Source organism: Neopelma chrysocephalum, unplaced genomic scaffold (assembly GCF_003984885.1).
Source record: "Neopelma chrysocephalum unplaced genomic scaffold, ASM398488v2 Primary Assembly neopelma1_42, whole genome shotgun sequence".
Classification (NCBI taxonomy): Eukaryota; Metazoa; Chordata; class Aves; order Passeriformes; family Pipridae; genus Neopelma; species Neopelma chrysocephalum.
Window position 1 is genome coordinate 4,322,056 of NW_020897700.1, and position 19,269 is coordinate 4,341,324.

Here is a 19,269-nt window from a genome sequence, read left to right on the forward strand (position 1 = left end):
TACTCCCTCTGCTCCTTCCCTTGTTTTGTATTAAAAGTTTCTTCCAATATTTATAATAATTTTTTACGTTAATGTTTTGTCAACATGAAATTGTTTTGAATTACTGTTAGATTTTCCTGTCAAGAAGAAAAAAAAAAAGAGTATTTTCATTAAAACTTCAAATTCAGACTCTAATTGCTATTTTCCTTTCACCCTAAATCTGAATATAAACCAAGAAGGTAACGCCAAGAATGACAGTGAGAAGAAAAAATTGTAACTACAAAAAGCCTGAAAACAGCTCTGACAGCTAAAACATAAAACAAACTTGTTGATAGATACTCTTTCTTTACAGTATTCTTTATCTATTGCATTTTCTCTGTTCCACACTGAGAGTGTAAAAACATATTTAAAAAGTAGTCCATTGTTTGGTAATGCTACTAAGATAAAAATAGCAAAAATAATATAATTAGCTTGCTTGTTATGAATATAATTATTTTTTAAAAAGCTATATCCCTTTGATGTTTAATGAGGAAAGACTTTCAGATGCAACTACCAATTCCACCTCATGCTTTCAACCATAAATTGGGACAGAAATTTTTCAAGTGAACCTAGCATTTGGCTAATGCTAGTATTTTGCTTTGCTGAACTTGGAACCATCTTGTGTCTTAGCATGATATTCAAGTACTTTTAAAAATTTCTGTGTTGCTGTATCCAGACGTCTGACCAACATAACACATTTGCTTTGCAAACAGTGATGTAGAAAAAGGACACAAAAACACACTCTTAACACTGTAAGTGGTGTAACCTATAGTACTCACTGTCATTTCTTTCACATCTTAGGTATCATATTGGTTTAGAATGATGATGACTTAAGGGAAAAGTCTCTACTTGAACTAAACGACATTGTGGTATTTGTAAAGTGGTAAGACTGCCTGGAGGAACTGGAAGGTATTTGTATGTGTATGATTGTGCATGTGTGCATGTGTGCATGTGTATTTGTGTGCTTAGATCTGTTCTCTAGCAGTGCTTCTCTAGACAGCTCACAAAATAAGTTTCAAATGTTTTACAAACCTGTTATCTAATGTTTGCAATGAAAACCAAGATATGTGCTGAGGAACAGTTAGCATAAAACTGAATTCTAATGCTTTCTAATTAGGAAGAGGAAGATAAATATATCCCACTATATCCATTACTGATATTAGTATTAACAGGATCAATATGAGTGTTCTTCATATATCAAACCAGTAGAATATATGTTATGCATATTCAGTTCAGTTTATCTATGAACACATCGATGTGTAGGTCTTGGTGCAGGCTACCAACCACAGTATGATGATTTATGAAAGGAGAGATGTCTGGTTGCTTTACCTTGCTCAGCTTATTCATCCTATCCCTACCTGTAGTGAAGTGTGCTTATTTATGCAGCTTTCTCATCTTCCCCTCACTGTACAGAATTTTACTTAAAAGTGAAGTTGATAATATTCCAAAATATTGTCACTAATCCCTGTGCATTAGATGATTATTTTTCTTTATAAAAAGCTTAATCTGTTTAATCTTTTTAGTTTGGTAATCAACATCACCACATAGGTTCTTTGCCCTTTCAACAATACCCATGAAGTATGAATCCATTTGCCTTTTGAATCTCAGAGCAATTATACAGTTTTGCCTGGATATTCAAGTTTTTGCTTCATTCTCTTATTATGAGATAACTCTTACCACATATAATTTCATGCCTTCTATAGAATACATGTTGACTTTTGCCACTCTTACTTCTGAATTCCTATTCTGAATTCTTAAACATTTCTATCTATATTTCTTAATCTTTATGACACACACACACTTCTGTACTTTCTGAACCTTGAACAAAGCTACATTGTTATACACTTTTAATTCAAATACAATGGCCTATATACATTGATGATATTTTTCCACAGCCAAAATGATGGCTTATTATGTTTGTGTCTTGGTGTGCTGAATTTAATGCTGTCAGACACTGAGAAATGTAAACTCATCATTAGCCACAGTGAGGATAGGAATTTAAATTCACAATGTAGGCTGAAAGCTGCAGGCCATATTTTCGTGGGTGAAATAATTTTTTTCTGGAGTCGTTTCCTGTGTGTGAAATTATTCCTAGCTTATAGGAGTCTGCTATAAATAAGCTTTGAAATGTATTGCAGAGGAGACATTATTTGAATCTATGTTTTTCACACCTTTGCCTGCATACCTGCTTTATAAATAGATCTAGGGAAAACAGTGAAGTCCAAGATGTTACTGGTGGGGATCTGCTGCCTTTTCCTCTGAGTAAGGCTTTGTTTCAAACTGTGACTGCCCTGCACTCAAACAGTACCTTCACAAGAGGATTTGAGCTATTTTCTACCTAAATTTAGAGCCAAGATCTTCCTGTTCATTCATAAGTAAATTTGGAAGTATGATGTATGTCGTGACATAACGCATATATAATCTCACCATGTAGTTTATGACTACTAAATACATTAGCTTGTACTGAAAGTTGGAATAAAAATTTGCCTTAAGGTAGGATAAAAATAAAAAAGCTACTTTGTACTGGTTTGGGATAGAATTCAGAGAAAATGAAGTGCAGTTCTGACATGTATTACATGGCTCACAGTAAGAGGTACATCAGTATATTCTTTGCAAAAAGTCAGATGCCTGCAATATTCCCTGAAAATATAATAGTATTTTTCCTATTCTGAAAGCTTTACAAATTGAAATTCAAATTATCTCATCTTCTAGCATCTAATGAGAATATTGCTCCAGGACAAAGCAAGATATTTTTGGCCTGTAGTGTCATCATTATAGGGAGAGTATTTGGAACCAAAGACTCTTTTGATTGAACTGAAATCCTGTAGTATTCTGCAGCCTGATTCTTATCTTCAACAACAAAATTTTGATTCCAGGCATAAATAAACCACAAGCAAATTCTTTAAGGAAAAAAAAAAAAAAAAAAAGGAAAATAGTAATGCTGGAGCTCTTTTGTGATTCACCTTTTCCTCCTGTGAGTGGTTATATCTTAAAAATAGAGATGGGTCTGACTGCTGCAATTTAAATGTGTATTTTCAAAACTATAAAGCCTGAGGGCATGTGTGTGTCAGGTTTAGCTTAGGTTTAAGAGTTAGAATGTTACTACAAAATCTGAACCCAATCAATACCCAATTCCTACATCTAAACCTGCTGAAGGTTTAGTGTTTATTTTCCAATCAAGATGTATTGTTTTGATTTAAGGGTTATCTCAGCTTATTAATAATGGGGCAATTTTCCACTGAGCTTTGACCCTTCCATAGGTCCTGTGGATTTGCCTGGAATCATCCAATTCAAACACTTCAAAACTAGAAGTATTTTAAATTGCATCTCTGGACTTTGCATAGTTCTTCAACAGGGAATGTGGAATATGACAGGTCATATAATGCAGACATTAGTAGGTTTTCCTAAAATTATTAATTCTTACATTGGTCACAAATACCCAATAGTTTAATCCTGATGTCAAAAGTTTAGTCCAAAAATCAGATTCACTCTGTAAGTTTGAACCAGGCTCTCGATTGATACTGCTCTTTACCAGAACAGGGTAAATAGGCTTCACTAACTTTGGATAACTGGTGGTTGTGTTCTGCAAAGGAACAGCTAAGACAAACACAGAATCAACTCAAAAAAACCCACCTTATTTAATAGAATTAAACAGGTTACAGCCCAGAATGAGAGGAAAGGATTGAAATCTGTCTCCTCTTATGTCATGATGCTATCATGAAAAAGGAGGCAAAAAAAGAAGTTGATTATTTAAGGAGAGGTATTCAGAAAATATGGATTATAGAAAGGTTAACTCTCTAGGTAGAGGATGATTTTCTTCTCCCTGTACATCAAAAGAGTATAATTTTGCTGGTTTTATTTTTTACCTTTCTTTTCCTTTCTTCTGTCTGACTATATGCTGGCTCCTTCTATGTCTCTGTCTACACAACAGCCTAGATGAATATTTTTCAGTGAAATGGCTGTAAGAAACTGAACATGTTTTCCTGGGCTGACAGAACTGTTTGCATATTTGTCTGCTTTTAGGTTTATTCCTTTTTCCAAAAGAAATTATGTTACCAAGGCTTATTTCACTTTACGTACATTCCTGAGACCAATTCTTCTGTTCCTTGGCATGTTTTTGTTCAAGTGCCAAAAGTCAAAATCTTTATTTTGCAAATTAGTTGTTATTATCTTTAGGTGAGTCTAGTCTTTCAACAGTCTCCACTGTCACCTGGAGGCTGTTGTAAGCACACACTGCTTGGAGTCTGAGCTGGCTGGGTGCATTCTACCCTTAACTATTGCATAAATCTATTTATGCAATGTCCTGGATAAGAAATTTATTTACTTAGTCTCACCACTTGTAGCCTGCCTATACATCTTTCAGTTCATAGACAGCTTGGAGCCCACGTGCATATGATTGTAATCAGCTCTGTAGTTGTACCTTTAGAGTAATGCCCTGACAGGTTGTTCTATTGCCAAGTGATTAGATTACCACAATAATATTATCTTTCAATCAGAGCTCTCATACAGACAAGTCTGGACATTGAGTGCTTTCTTGAGATCTAAATAAGCTTATCAGAAACCTTATTCATCTAGTACATTTTGGAGTAATATTAATGTAGACATTACTGAGGAAACACAGAAATCCTGTGTATATGATGCATTTTTGTTACTGAGAGACAATGGTAAAAGAATTCTGGTTCATGCAGTGTCTAGGATACTGAGAATCTGGCCTATCTACTTAAAGGATTAACTTTTTAGAACAATATCAAATACAGTAGTTTTACTGTGGTCAGATAATTTGGCTGCATAAGCCAGCTTAAAATGATTGTTTCCCTTCATCTTGTGCCACTTCACTCTCCAAACTCCATCTGTCCTGAATGACAATCCACCAACTGAATGTGGTAAATCCAAGATCTTCTTTCCCATTCATACTGAAATTACTATTCAGTCTCTGAACTAGACATACGCCTACTGTAATAACAACATACATAAAATAATAATTTATTTTTCTACATTTCAGTACTTGTTATAAATATTTTATTTCTACTTTTGCAACCTAATTTGCAATTCACATATATCTCCTCATATTTCTGTCATATTTCCTTTTTATAGCCATGAGCCATATTTCTATTTTATCATTTCCTTTTAACTACTCTGGAAGACCTTTCAATTACCTACAGACTCACAGTCCTGCATCATAATCTTAAAATCAAAACTGAAGTATTGATGCACTCCTCTGCATGTTAATTCTGACTATTATTAGAATATTATCAGAATATAAGTATGTAGGTATCTTCTGAAGTTTCCTTGATACATCAAGCTTCTCATCCTTCATCTAGTAAAGTTAATGACTGATTAAAAGCCACACTGAACCCACTGTAAGCATATACTTTGGTGTAATGAAAAATATACTTCCAGCCCTTCACAGATTTTTCCCTGACACTGTTCTGGTGTCAAATTAGATTTGACCTATACACATCCTGCTATTAATCTGAGAAAGTTTCCATTACAACTGAAGTATGTTGTCCTTTTCTGATTTCCATTTTTCTACTTAGCTGTGCTATTTGACAAGGAAGAAGGCTCTTAGGAAGTTGTAATGATCTGCAAGTTTTTTATGCCTCTTCTTTTTGTTTCTCCTACTACTGCTGGCAACAATGTGCAAACCTCAGTACAGTTGCACTTTCCATAATGAGATCTATTCTTATGTTTGAAATATGGAAACAAAGTGATCTTCATCTAAATATATGAGGTCATATAATACAGACATGGAACCCCATGTATCTAGAAGTTTTGGGTTTCCAAAAATTATGGAAGGAGTTGAACTCTATAGAACTATTAGTAAAATCGTGGTAAAACAATAACTGACAATTTTCTAATTAGCTTCTTATTTATTTTTAGAGGAAAAATATTCTTGCTGACATATTAATTATCATTATAAAAAAATTCAGTTCTACCCAGAAAGGACTTTAGGTCCTGTGCACAGACATGCAGCATTAAGGTATGAAAGAAAACAAGCCAGCATTTAAGAAAGTAATAGGGAAAAAAATAAATTAGTCTCCATAAAGGTGAGTAATATTTTCCAAACAATTTAGACTGGGTTATTTAGAAAAAGCGACACAGCTTATGTGCTACATCTAGAAAACGTAATTGAATTTGATTGCAGAACAGCAATAGCTTCTGATGGAAGACTTATTTAATTTGTCTTTTTTTAAACATGATTAATAAACATGAAAAACCATATCTAAAAGTACAACTGATTTAGCAGTCATGCAAAACCTTTAACAAAACAAGTTACAGTATAGTTTTTATGGGTCTCAGAAAAAGGGTCAGAAATAAAATTATGGTTAAACAAAGAACACTATAGAAAAGTGATGGAAGTGTACAGATCAGAAGAACATGTAGGAGACAAGATGAGAATCAAATTGCTGTCTCTTTTCCTTCAAAAACCATAGAGAGAGAAATACTCTTATCAAAAAAGCAAAATATTTGTATAATTTGGATAAAACAATATAAATTTAATGGGAAAAAAGAGTTTCTGATAATGGGTATCTAGCCTTAACTGAGAAAACCACCTCAAAAGTCAGAGAAAAAACCTTGGTTGAGTTGTCAAAAAAAGTAGGAGTAGTTAGACTGTATCTAGACAAGGTCCACGTTCCTTTGTACTTTTTAAACAGCTGGTAGATACAAGTTTGGTTTAAGAAAAAAGAGGACGACAAACTGTACTATCAGAGACATACAGTTAAAGTTTTTATAGTAAGAATTATAACTTTCTTTCATAGCACTGTCTCAGAAAAATGCATACCGACCTAGGCCGCCTTAATCTGTTCTCTCAAAAGTACTCTGGCAGGGTAAAGCTGCCTCACAATATATGCTTGTACTCTCATTGACAAGGGTGACCAATACAACTCTGCTACAAGAGTAGCTTACAGAGATCATATTGCAATTAAAAGAAATACAAAATAAAAGCAAAGGGCAGGAAACTTTGAATTAAGATTTAGATAACAGAAGTTAAAGTCAAGCAGATACTCTTGTTCTGTAACTGCAGAAAGAGTGGAGGAGACTCCGTGATACTACAGATGCTGTCCATTCACTAGGACAGGGCGAATATAAGAGATGGAGAAAGGTTTAACCATGTGCAGAAAGGAACCTCTGAGCCCACCAGACAATCAGCTCCTTATTCCTGCTTATTTCCCAGTTCTTCAACAATATGTTCAATTCATCAAGCCTTTTCGCTCCCTACAAAGCTCTGTAATATACATTAAACTTGGTGGCAGGAAGCATCTCTGCTCAAAGGGGCAATAGTCAGCTGCAATTCTAACAGGTCTGTCTAATAAAGCAAAAAGTTAAGTCTTTTTTATTCTTTCCTTGAACAATCAAGTAGAAAAGAGTTAACACAGTTAAACAAAAAAGCTAAAGTAACAACGGAAAGAATAATAAGTATTTTAAATTAAATCAGCCAACTGCCTAATTTTAAAGTGACAGACTCTTAATAGGGAAATATATAGTTGCAATATCTCAAAACAAAACGTACTACTGATTCCATATATTTCTTATGTGGGAAATAAATTGATATTGATATTGATATTGATAAATTGTTTCTACTATACCTTTCTCCCTAAAATAGGCTACCTATATAAAAACTTACAAATAAAAATGTTACAAAAATAATCAATGAGAAGCTGTCCACTTAATCTAACAAGTTTTTATTAATCAAGAATTTCTTAGACTGCCTTATGATAATTTTTTAAAAAATATGTTTATTCTTCTAAAATGAGAAAAAATCATATACAAAAAATCCCACATTGCCATAGTAGTCTATAAATGCCCATGAAATGGGCATACTTCAGAGAATTATTATCAAAATGAATCATTTATTGGACCTATTCACAGTAAAGTGTTTCCAAAGAGACACTATCAATCGCTACATAAGAAAATAAAATCATTTCATTGTAGTACCACACCTAAAAAACTACATGTGAGAGTTTAATTTCCAAATAAGCACAGCTTATATTTGTTTTTTGATATTCAATTTTTGTTTTATTTGTTCTTCAATGATTCCTTTCCTACATTCACCCCAAAGGCATCATGATAATCAAAACACACGCCTCAGAAAAATAAAGTAAAGAAAAAAATTCTGGTTGATGTTTGACATTATGATGTCTTGCCAGGTTTCATCAGTCATATCATGTCATGTGAAGTAATGCAGTCTGATTGATGGAGCTCACAGGGACTCACAATTTTTCACGTTTGCTGGAGAATTCAAAGGTATCACAGAATCTTTGGACAAAAAGAGTATTTATGGTCCAAAAAGTTTGATTAAAGAATTATTACCATGACATCTAAAACTTATGATTACATTTCTCAGTGGAAGGAAATCTAATTCTTAGTGTCATTTGTAAGTTGTTTTATTTTTCATCTTTTGATATATACTTTGAAGTCTCTTATGTCAATTTTATATTTAAGATTAAATTTCTCAGCATTTAATATTATGACTGAGTTTGAACCTTAGCAGGATTCAGCATGATTCTTCTTTTTCACAGTACACATGATGGATTCTGCTTTCCTAGGGATGGCTGAACAGCTGACTGCCCATGGAAAGAAGTGAATGGATTCCTTTTTTCACTTTGCTTGCATGCATGACTTTTGCTTTACCAGTTGTTGAACCGTCTTTATCTCAACCCATAAGTATTTTTAATTTCAGTCTTACAGTTCTCTCCCCCATCCCCACTGAGTATTAGTGTGAGGCTTAGTTGCCAGCTGGGGTGAATCCATAACAGTAATATCAAATGAGTTACTTATATATATATATTTAGTAATGACAACTATTTTTCTTACTTTCTTGAACAAATGCTCAAGTCAAGACAAGATTTCTATTTACAATGGTTCAGCTGAGCCTCATGAAGTAATGAAGAGTACATACTGTTAATTCAGATGGAAGTTATACTTGATACTTTGTATATAGAAAAAACAAAGGTCATAGTATATGACAACAGTTTTTATTATTGTGAAGGAGCATTACCTGAACAAATGGCATACGTACTACAAAACAATGCTTTAATGGTAACACATAAAAGCCAAATCACAATGGTAAGTGTGATTTGTATCACAGTTGATCCTGCAGACTTTAAATTCATCTCTGCCTTTAGAGGAATTGATTTTTAGATTATGCAGCATCTTTTGGTTGGTCAAACAATCACTGATGATGAGAAGAATTTTTCCTCTACAAGGGACTAAAAATTTTGTAGAAGATTAGTTGTTTAATTATTACTAAAAATATTAAAAAATATATACTGTTTACATCTATTTAGACACTTTATCATTACCATACCTGTTACTTTCAGCCTGTCAGCTCCAATGACAATCTCATCTTCATCTGCAGAAAACAATACTTTTCCACCTTCACTTGCTCTCACTTCAAATCTCTTACACTGAGCCTCCACAGCATCAGCTCCTGAAATCAAGTAAGTTATTGTTTCATCTAAGATATTTTGTAAGAATTAAAGTAAACATCAGCATATATGAAATATCCAAAACATATCGACTCCATGAGGTTTTGACAAAATACTCGGCTTTCTGTAAGCCTGATAGATAATTTGCATTATAAAATACTGTTAAAATAATTTGAAGAGTGATTATTTCACTATTTCGCATCAGGATAGAATTTAAAGTAATTATGAAAAACACCTATTTCAGAGTTGTTCAGACAGAGCTTTCTGGGGTTTATCCAGTTTAAATTTCAGTTTCTTGTCAATGGAAAAAAAAAGATAACACATTAGCCTATTCCATAAAGACAAACAAAGCAACACAGCAGAAAAAGGTATTTTTCATTCAGCTCTACTTAAAACTTAAACAGAAGAATAACAAAACAAAACAAAAAAATCAAGATACTAAAAAAGATGAACTGAGATATCACAATTTATGTCATATTTTATGAAACAATATTTCCAAATATCTCAAAGATCAAAACCTCTAAAATAACTCTGAATTAGACAGACATATAGAATTGGTCTAACTCCAATAAAAAAGGTTGCAGATATCAAAACTCTTTTAAATTTATTATGCTTTTAAATTTACTAGTCTTATCCTTACTCTTCAGTGTTTTGTCTACCAAATTCTTTCTGAAAATGGTGTTGAAAAGCAATGAACTGCATATGGCACAACCAGATGTAAGGCAAGATATAAGGTTTGAGGGAATAATTATCTGAAATTTTATCACTGATCCCTAATTTGAATTGTAATGTACACCTGGAAGCAATCTATATGGGTAAAAATTATGGGGAAGGCCTTATGGACAAAGAAAACCATGTATGTCATTTCAGTTTAACAGTCTGGTTTATAGGTTTGTAAACCCTCCTGCTTCTCTAATATAGAAGTTTTCAGGTTAATATGCAAATGTACATTATCAAAATATGTAATAAAATTAAAAAACTGCAATAGCTAATTTTGGACAAGGAATTGCCATAACAGCCCTTAATTTGCAGAATCAGCTAAGAAATCAAAACAACAATTCCTCTTACTTTCACATGACCTTATGTTTGTACTGTAAAAAATTCTGGTTATTTTTAATTTATGAAAGTAAAAAGAAAATGAAAAGGAACTATAAAAGTACTTGTGATACCCCATTTTGTTGAAATTAAACATGTTTATTCTGTTGTAAGTGTGTAAAAGTGGTATTTTTCCCCCCTCTCTCTACAACTGGACTTTTTTTAAAATGTGATAAAAAGGTTGTTGCCTTTGTTTTGAAAAAATATGAAATTTTTGTAAAGACAGATGGGGCAGATTTCAGATAATGTAATGTCAGCCACGGGATAAATGCTACACCTCACAAACATTCCAGAATGCTTACCAATAAAAAGGTATAATGAAGCCTAATAGTCCATCAGGTAAATGCATCACAATATATATTCATAAATACCTGTCTTACAGAATTCATCCATTACTCTTAAATACCTTCCAAAGGTCAGTGATGATGTCCTCAATAAGGGTGCCCCCTCGGCACATATGAATTTTTTGTTTAAAATGCAATCATTTAGCTAGTGATGCATGTCAACAATACAGTTTAGTAGGATACTTTATTCTCTTGCACTGTGTCACAGGTAAAGATATCATTTTAAAAAGCTATTAAAAACATATTAATATTTACTTTTTATATAAGTGCTTATTTTATTAAATCCAGTGAGAAGAGGCTTTATCAGACCTCTGGTGAGTTCAACAGGCTGTTGTGTATCTGTCCAGCAACAGAAACACGATAGTCATGAGCAAACACTGTTTACAACAGTAAAACCAAGGTGTAATCCTCTTTAAATACCATTGCACAAAAATAATTATTCCAGAATGCTTCTCATGGTTCAGAATGGGAAGACTAGCAGAGGCTAAAAAGATAAATGTTTTCTTGTTGAATATAAGTGCTTCCAGAAACATCATGATCTCATGGTTCGAAGAAAGATGTTCAAGATACCATCAGAGTTGAAGCTAATATTATTTATGACAAAATAAGTGGTAGCTTCATATTTGAAATAAGAATGCATGCTGGTATTTAACCACTCATTTATAACTGGAATAACATTTGTGCCCTCTCTGTGTACCATTGATATTTTGCCACTGTGTCCTTTGGAGGGAGAAAAAAAAGAGCCTGTTACTGAGTTGTTCATGTTGCCCTAATCATAGACTAAAAGGTTCAAAATCAAATAGCATAAACACTTACATTTTACATAAGCCTTTTACAATGCCTAGATTTTATTCTTTGCTATATTTTCTTACTGCTTCTGTTGAATTTTTTTCAGACTTTAAATAAGTTCTGATATTATCAAAACATTCAATTTTTGATACACTTTTGGAATAGTGTTTATTTCTGGTTTGGAAATATTTGTTCTTAATTTTGAAATATTTAAAAGGCATACAATTAAAAGGCATTAATTTAACACAAAATTTATGAAAGCCATATTAAAAATTACCAAAAATATATCACTTTGGGGAAAAATCATAAGCAATCATTTTTCCTAATTTAGTCAAAAATTGAGATTTCAAAATTTGAAATTTTCAAATATTCAAAAAATATTTCAAAAATTTGAGATTTCAAAATCTCAAAGCCCTTCTGGAATTGTATATTTCTTTTTCTGCACTAGTTTAGTTTTCAGTCATTTTCTAAATTTTATTCTGCTCTAAGGCCTTAGAATACACTGCATTGCACTTCACAAGGGCTGCATTTTGAACTGTTATTGAAAAGCATAGGTAAGAATTCTGTTGTAGAAGTAAATATCAAAATGCTCCACTCAACTCATTACGAAAAAAGAAAAGATACAATACAACCAGTGTTTATTATCATGGCCCAGGAGACTGGGCTTTTAACATGGTTTTTTAACAGTGATGGGTTGCAAAGCAAGGAGTCCACCACAGTGGACTTTATTCCCAGTTCTCTACTTCATTCCCTGTAGCAGTGCAGGGAGACAGGGAATATATGGCCAGTTCATTACATGTTATTTCTGCTGCTTCTTCCTCCCCAGAGAGAAGAGTCCTAACTCTGCTCCAACATGGGGTCCCTCCCATGGGAGACAGTCCTTCACAAACTTCTCCAGCATGAGTCCTTCCCATGGGCTGCAGTTCTTCACAAACGGCTCCAGTGTGGGTCACTCCCATGGAGTACAGTCCTTCAGGAACAGGCTGCTCCAGGGTGGGCCTCCCACAAAGTCAAAAGCCCTATCAGTAAACCTGCTTTAGCATGGGCTCCTCTTTCCACAGGTCCTGCCAGGAGCCTGCTCCAGCACAGGCTTGCCACAGGGTCGCAGCCTTCTTTTGGGCATCCACCTGCTCTGACATGGGGCTTCCATGGGGTGCAGATGGATCTCTGCTACCACATGGACCTCCATGGGCTGCATGGGGACCGCCTGCTTCACCATGGTCTTCACCACAGGCTTCAGAGGAATCTCAGCTCTGGAGTCTGGAGCACCTCCTGCCCCTCCTTCTGCACTGATCTCGGTGCTGCAGAGCTGTTTCTCTCACATATTCTCATTCCTCTCTTCTCTGACCACAAATACTTCTCTGCAGCAACTTCTTTTTCCTTCATATATATACTATCACAGAGGTGTAGCTACCATCTCTGACTGGCTTGGCCATGGCCAACAATGGGTCCATCTTTGAGCCGGCTGACATTGGCTCTGTTGGACACACTACCAGAACCTTCCCACGCAAACCAAATATGGAATGTTAGAGATGTCCTTGTCCTGCAACCATACTTATGGTTCAGGAATCCAAAGGATAATCTCAAATTACTTAATAGTTTTATCTTTATTTAAGATCTAATGATTGCTTAGGTACCTAAAAGTAAGTGGCATTGTAAGTACTGTATGCTGCTATTTTACACCCATCAGCGTTGTTGCTCCTAACAGAAAATGTGTCAGAAATCAAAAGGAGAAAAGACCTGCCACATTACTCTTTATATATCACTGCAAATGACAGTCCGTGTTCTGATAACTCCTTTTTAAAATTTACAGTGTATTTGGGGTTTATAGGTTTTCGTGAAGAATGACTTAAAGAACAATAATCTGGAGCTTCGACAAAGAAATACATATGTTTCAGATGTTCAGCATTTGTGCTGCTTCACCATCACATTATATGAAAGTACACCTAGAATTCAGCTAGTCCAATATATCATTACAGGATGTAAATATATTTTTTTATTCTAAAATAAATGGGCTTTTACTTTATGTTGCACTCAGGACTTAACAGTGCTCAGTATTACTTACTTATTGCTGCAACAGTGGTTAGTGTATTCAAGCCACTTGAGAGATTACTAACAAAACATAATACATGTTAAATCTGTCTCTTTGACGTAGAACCAGATGTGAATGTTATAAAACTGGTTTTGAACAGTTAAACTGCCTACAGAGCAATCAATGCTATCAAAATAGAATTCTGTTTCATTACATTTTCATTTCCCAGTTGAAATAAGATCAAGCAGTTACATTTGCAGTATATTAGTGTATTATCTCCCTAGCTGTAAAGCAAATTGCTGTGTTCCAAGAACATAGCAAACATACACATCTCATACAATATCTGAATCCTTAACTGTACTACTAACAAAAATGATGTATCATGTCTCAGAATATCATGCATGAAAAAAGGACATATTTTGAAATTCCTAGTTCAAACTTGTAGAGCAATCACTATTTTCAGCAAGTCATATCTGCTTGAATAATACATACTTCAGTCCAGAAAATCATGTAAAAGCTATCTTCTAAATTATATTTGGAAAGGTAATTTCAATTAAACTGTTGATGTTTGTTAGCGATTAGACCAAATTTTCTGCATGACGTAAATGTGTACAGGCAGTTCAGGTGAGGGGTTTTTGGTTGTTTTTCTTTTTTTGTTTGTTTGTTTGTTTGTTTTTTCTTTGTTTTATTTTGTTTGGGGTTTTTTTTGCTGTTTGGAGAACATGTACAGTGATTAAAGCTTGCTGGCCAGCTTGAATTTGCGCTACTAGCAGACTGAATCTCAAGTAATTCTGTGGATGTGCATATTGTGCTTTATGATACACTGTATCCTATATTTTGTTATGGGAAACAATATTCAGGTTTGAGTTTCTTTTATTTTCCTCAGTATTTTCCACATAGTTCATCTACCTTTCATCTCCTTTTCCACAAAATTATATAATAGGAGGTAATAATAGAATTTATATAGACAGTCATTACTGTGGAGACAAGATAAATAAACTAAAATTAATAATCTCCCTCAGGTTTTTTGGTTTTTTTTTGCTACAATTTCTACCTAAACATTACTTTAAACTTAGTTTTTGAATTTTGAAGAATATTTAATACTGCTCGTACTCATTTAGCACACAAAATATATTTGGGACTTAAAATCATATGCTCTTTCTTTCTTGGCAGTAAAGCGCTCCACTCCCACTCTATCAACAGTAATGAAAGTAACATAAATATTGGAATCAGAGTGAAACAAACATTTGCTTTGCCTGGTCTTCTGGCTTGTTTCCAACACCTACAATGAATTTTCATTCATTCTCAACATAATGAAACAAAAGTTGAAACTGTCAACAATATTAATACACACAAAATTATATTTTTTTCTCTTCTTCTATTGACAAAGAGATTTTCTGTACTTATATCCAATTTAGATGAGCACTGGCAGTTGTGTCTGATTTCTATATCACCTTCTGTGTCCACCTGGCAGATAACAAATTCAGACATAGATAAGAAATCAACAACCTTAAATTAAATATAGGGACTAGAATTCAAATGGAATTACCACAAATCTATGATCCTTGTAAATGCAAAACATAATGAAGTTCAGTGTACTTTCTTCTGGTTCTTCAATGAAAAATGGGTTATTTATACATTTATTAAATGCAGAGTTTAGCTGGATGACAAAGAAAGTTACTTTTATGAGAATGTGTTGATGCTTCTGAGATTGGAGATAAAAGAGATAAAACATTTTGCATAATGATTCAACCCCCGGCTGGGTCTAAAATCAATATTTGTGAAATATACACCTAAATTTTTGTTAATATTCATAGGAATATTAAAAGGAAAGTTAGATATTATAGTATTTTGGCCACCAGAGGTCTCAAAAATTTTTCACTGAATAGAAGTGCAATAACACGAAGGACTCACAGCAGCTGAATAGAAGAAGCATTGATGAATTTGAAAAAAGAGAACTTTCAGCCGAGAGCAAGACACCTATACAAAGAAAGATGCACAGCAATCAGAACATATTCTGTGTTCCATTTGCTGAGGAAGGGAAGGACCATCTTCATTATATCTAAAATGTGTGAAAGTAGAAGGTAAAAAAAAACCCTAGTGGTGTCTGTCAACAGCTGATGGCCATGCTGTAGAGATGTCAGAAAGCTACTGCTTTAAGAGAGGTAGATCTTTGAACAATTGTCTACTCAGACAAGGGAAGCTGGAGCAAACACTAGGCCAGAAGAAGCAATGCACATATTTGTTATCCTTTTCAAGAGTGAATAATACCAGCTGTCAACTTAAGTTATTAAGGAATAAGCCACACATTTATATAAGAGGAAATTAGGTAGAACCATCTGAATCAAACAGCAATTATGGTGGAAGCATGACACTTCCTTCTTCATGATCTATGGACCCACTAATATCCATAAAAGGTTAGTGATATTACAGGTTTAGGACTTGGTCAAATGGAAGCTCACAGAAAAGTTCTGCCCTCCCATGCAGATTTTACTTCTAGGAACTTCATATAATCATAGAATCATTATGGTTATAAAAGCCTCTAAGATCAAGTTCAACAACTAACTCAGCACTGACAAGTCTGCCATTGGTATGGTACATCAAGTTCATTATATTCAAAATGTTGCCTGCCACCTCTGCAATGGATAGAATACATTTTTCATGCTGTCTGTCTTCCTAGTGGATCTTGACAGTGCAACCCCAAGCATGAAAATAGATATATGTGAAAGGTGTATACAAGTTGCAGCAGACAGCACTCTCCATGCTACTTCTATACAAGGCCACAACAGCTCAAGAGCTTTTCTTCCTACTATCTCTACCACATCATATTATCTTTTTGAGACTCAGAAATTACATGGCTAAACAGACCTTTGGTCTGATCGGACACTACTGTTCATAATTTCAGCAGCTACGAGCAATACATGTGGGTGAAATGTGCTTCTTTGCTTCTTGAAGGTTGTTTGAGCCTTAAGTTAACACATTTTGCTTCTGTAGTGGCTAAAAGCATAATGCTATAAATGCATTTTAAACATACATAAACAATATAAAATAAAATATATAATTATTAAATAAATAGAAATTGATATATAAAAATGGATAAATTTTAAATTAGGTTATTAAATTAAGTATACTTAAAGTAAATAGTAGGTAAAATTACAAATAATTATATATTGTTTTTATTACCAGATTTATTGCATTATCTTTCCTATACATTTTCCTCTATTGTCCAGGAATCTTTCTTTCTGACATCAATAAATAGCCACACTATGTTAACTTCTTCTTATAGCTACATTTATCAACTAAACTTTCGTTGACAAGCTTAAACGTCCAGCTCAGGCAAATGAATTATTTATAACTCTAAAATATTTTGTGTACTACAAAGCATGAATGATAATAGAAAGCTTATCAATTTTTATTACTCATGAGGAATGCAACCTGAATAGTACTAAATCCTAAGAGAATTTTCCAAGTTTTCAGCACTATCCTTAACCTTGTAATTTTTAGCTTTCAGTGATGCAATTATTTTTTATAACTGAAATAATTTACAAAGCTGAATATATACCTTCTGGAAGCTGAGGCTTACTGAAGCAGTCTGGGAATTACATTTCCATACAAAATCAGTGGGAAAATTTATATTGTCTCTGTTGGCTAAACCAGGCTGCAAGGTTATTGTTAAATTGTTTGGTCACTACATGTTTTATGAAAATCCAAAGTTTTCTCTAAGTAACTGCAGAATATTCAACTGAAGAGAAACAAGAGTTAAAAAAAGACAGAACAACACATAGTATGAGAGACCTGACTAATGCTGTATGTAATGAACAGCACATCCAAATCAAATAGCAAGAGCACACACAAATACTAAGGGGAGTATGAAATGTCTTCATTAAATGGATGAAAGTCAAAGACAAAACAGGAATTTTGAATTTCTCCTTGGGAAATATAACATCTTGCAGATCATAAGGTCATTCACTCCTCTCTAAAACTGTTTCTATTTATCATTTTATATTTCCTTTAGGTCAGATTTCTAGTCTGACTTGCCTATTGAATGTTCTACAAATTTACCAGAAATTCTACTGAAAATCAATGATCTGTAAATCTCTACAACCCTGCTTATTTGTTTTTTTTTTAAAAAGACCTGATGTTTGACCTGTTTGCATCCTTTTAGACCTCATCTCTCATCTGCATACTCTCTAAAATAATTGCTAATAGTGCAAGGACCTTTCTGCTGCCTGCTTTATCATTTTGAGGTAACTGGACTAAAGCTGAAATTGAATAGAGTGAAATACATTCATGTAACCCAACAGTTTCTTGCTTTTCCTCTTCCTCATTTTACCCTGTGACCATTTAAAATAACTGTGTTGTATTTTGGTTTCTGAGGATTTAAAAAAAAAGCGTTTCAGTTTTGTCTTTTTGACTGGTAATATTCTTCGTAGACATTAGACAGTTATTGTGACAGTATTTGTTTTTATCCTGTAGGTATTGTGAACATTTTTTGGTAGTTTATTAATATAAAATAAAAGTAACAAATATTTCAGTTGTATTCACAGATTCATTCAGGTTACAAAAGACCGCCAAGTCCAACCTGTGACCAATCTCCACCTTATCAATATATTCTTTATATACACTTGTTAGTGACAGGTTAGCTTTGAGTCTTCCTTTTTTTTTTTCTTGCCTCCAATACAAGTTGTTCTTCCTGGCACTTTTGGCTATTTTCCATGGACTTCAAATAAAACCTGCTGTAACTTGAAAATATTGCATACTATTACTCACAATGTAATGAGTTAGACCGTTTAGAGGTTTCTGAATGAAAATTAAACTTTTTGAGATAAAGAATTGAATTCATCACATTTTGAGACCAAAGGACACAAGCTATCAGAGCACTTAGAAGCTTTCTTGAAAATGGAATATTTTAATTTTCATAACATTAATTCAACACTGATAGCTATTACACAGGGGGATTAGAAAAATCTATTTTTTCCAAACTGACTATTTCTCAGATTATCTGCTTTAGCTAGACAGTATAAATATCCTGAGGTGTCAGCATTTCATATAAATACACTTTATCTGAGAAAGATTTAATGAAAGAATGTACAAAATATTAAAAGATACAAATGACTCATGTACAAAGAGGCTACCACTGGTTACTACTGGGTGGTATAACAAGAGAAAAAAATTATAGCCTGATGATCATAAAATGATAATTTTAAATCCTTCTGCTACTTGGCAGATCAGTGAGCTGCATTTGCAGATTTCTAAGCAACTGCTCAGAAACCACTTCATAGTACCTGCTATGACAATGGCACAAGATGATGAAGGTTTAGCCCAGCTCCCCGTATTTTTGCTCTATCCATTTAGGAAATTATTTCTCTCTTTGCCCTTGACAGTGGGATAAGGGCCAGAAAAGCTGCAGAAGGAGGATAAAAGCATATTTGGGCTCTTAGATTCTGAAAGTGTCTCTTCTGATTAAGATTCTCAGTGGAGTTCATTGTTGACTTGTAACACATAAGATGCAATTCAATTCACAGATGAAGACATCTACCTCAGGCAGCTACCCTGCTGT

General features: G+C 33.7%; 1 protein-coding gene across 2 annotated transcripts in view; it reads right to left on the reverse strand.

The window, feature by feature from the left end:
- SGCZ (sarcoglycan zeta) overlaps positions 1-19,269 on the reverse strand; it is a 451,809-nt gene that overhangs the window by 37,458 nt on the left and 395,082 nt on the right. For both annotated transcript variants that reach the window (XM_027676459.1, XM_027676460.1), the window contains one exon: positions 9,329-9,451. In XM_027676459.1, coding sequence (XP_027532260.1) covers positions 9,329-9,451 — 123 coding nt within the window. The remainder of the gene's footprint in view (positions 1-9,328; positions 9,452-19,269) is intronic.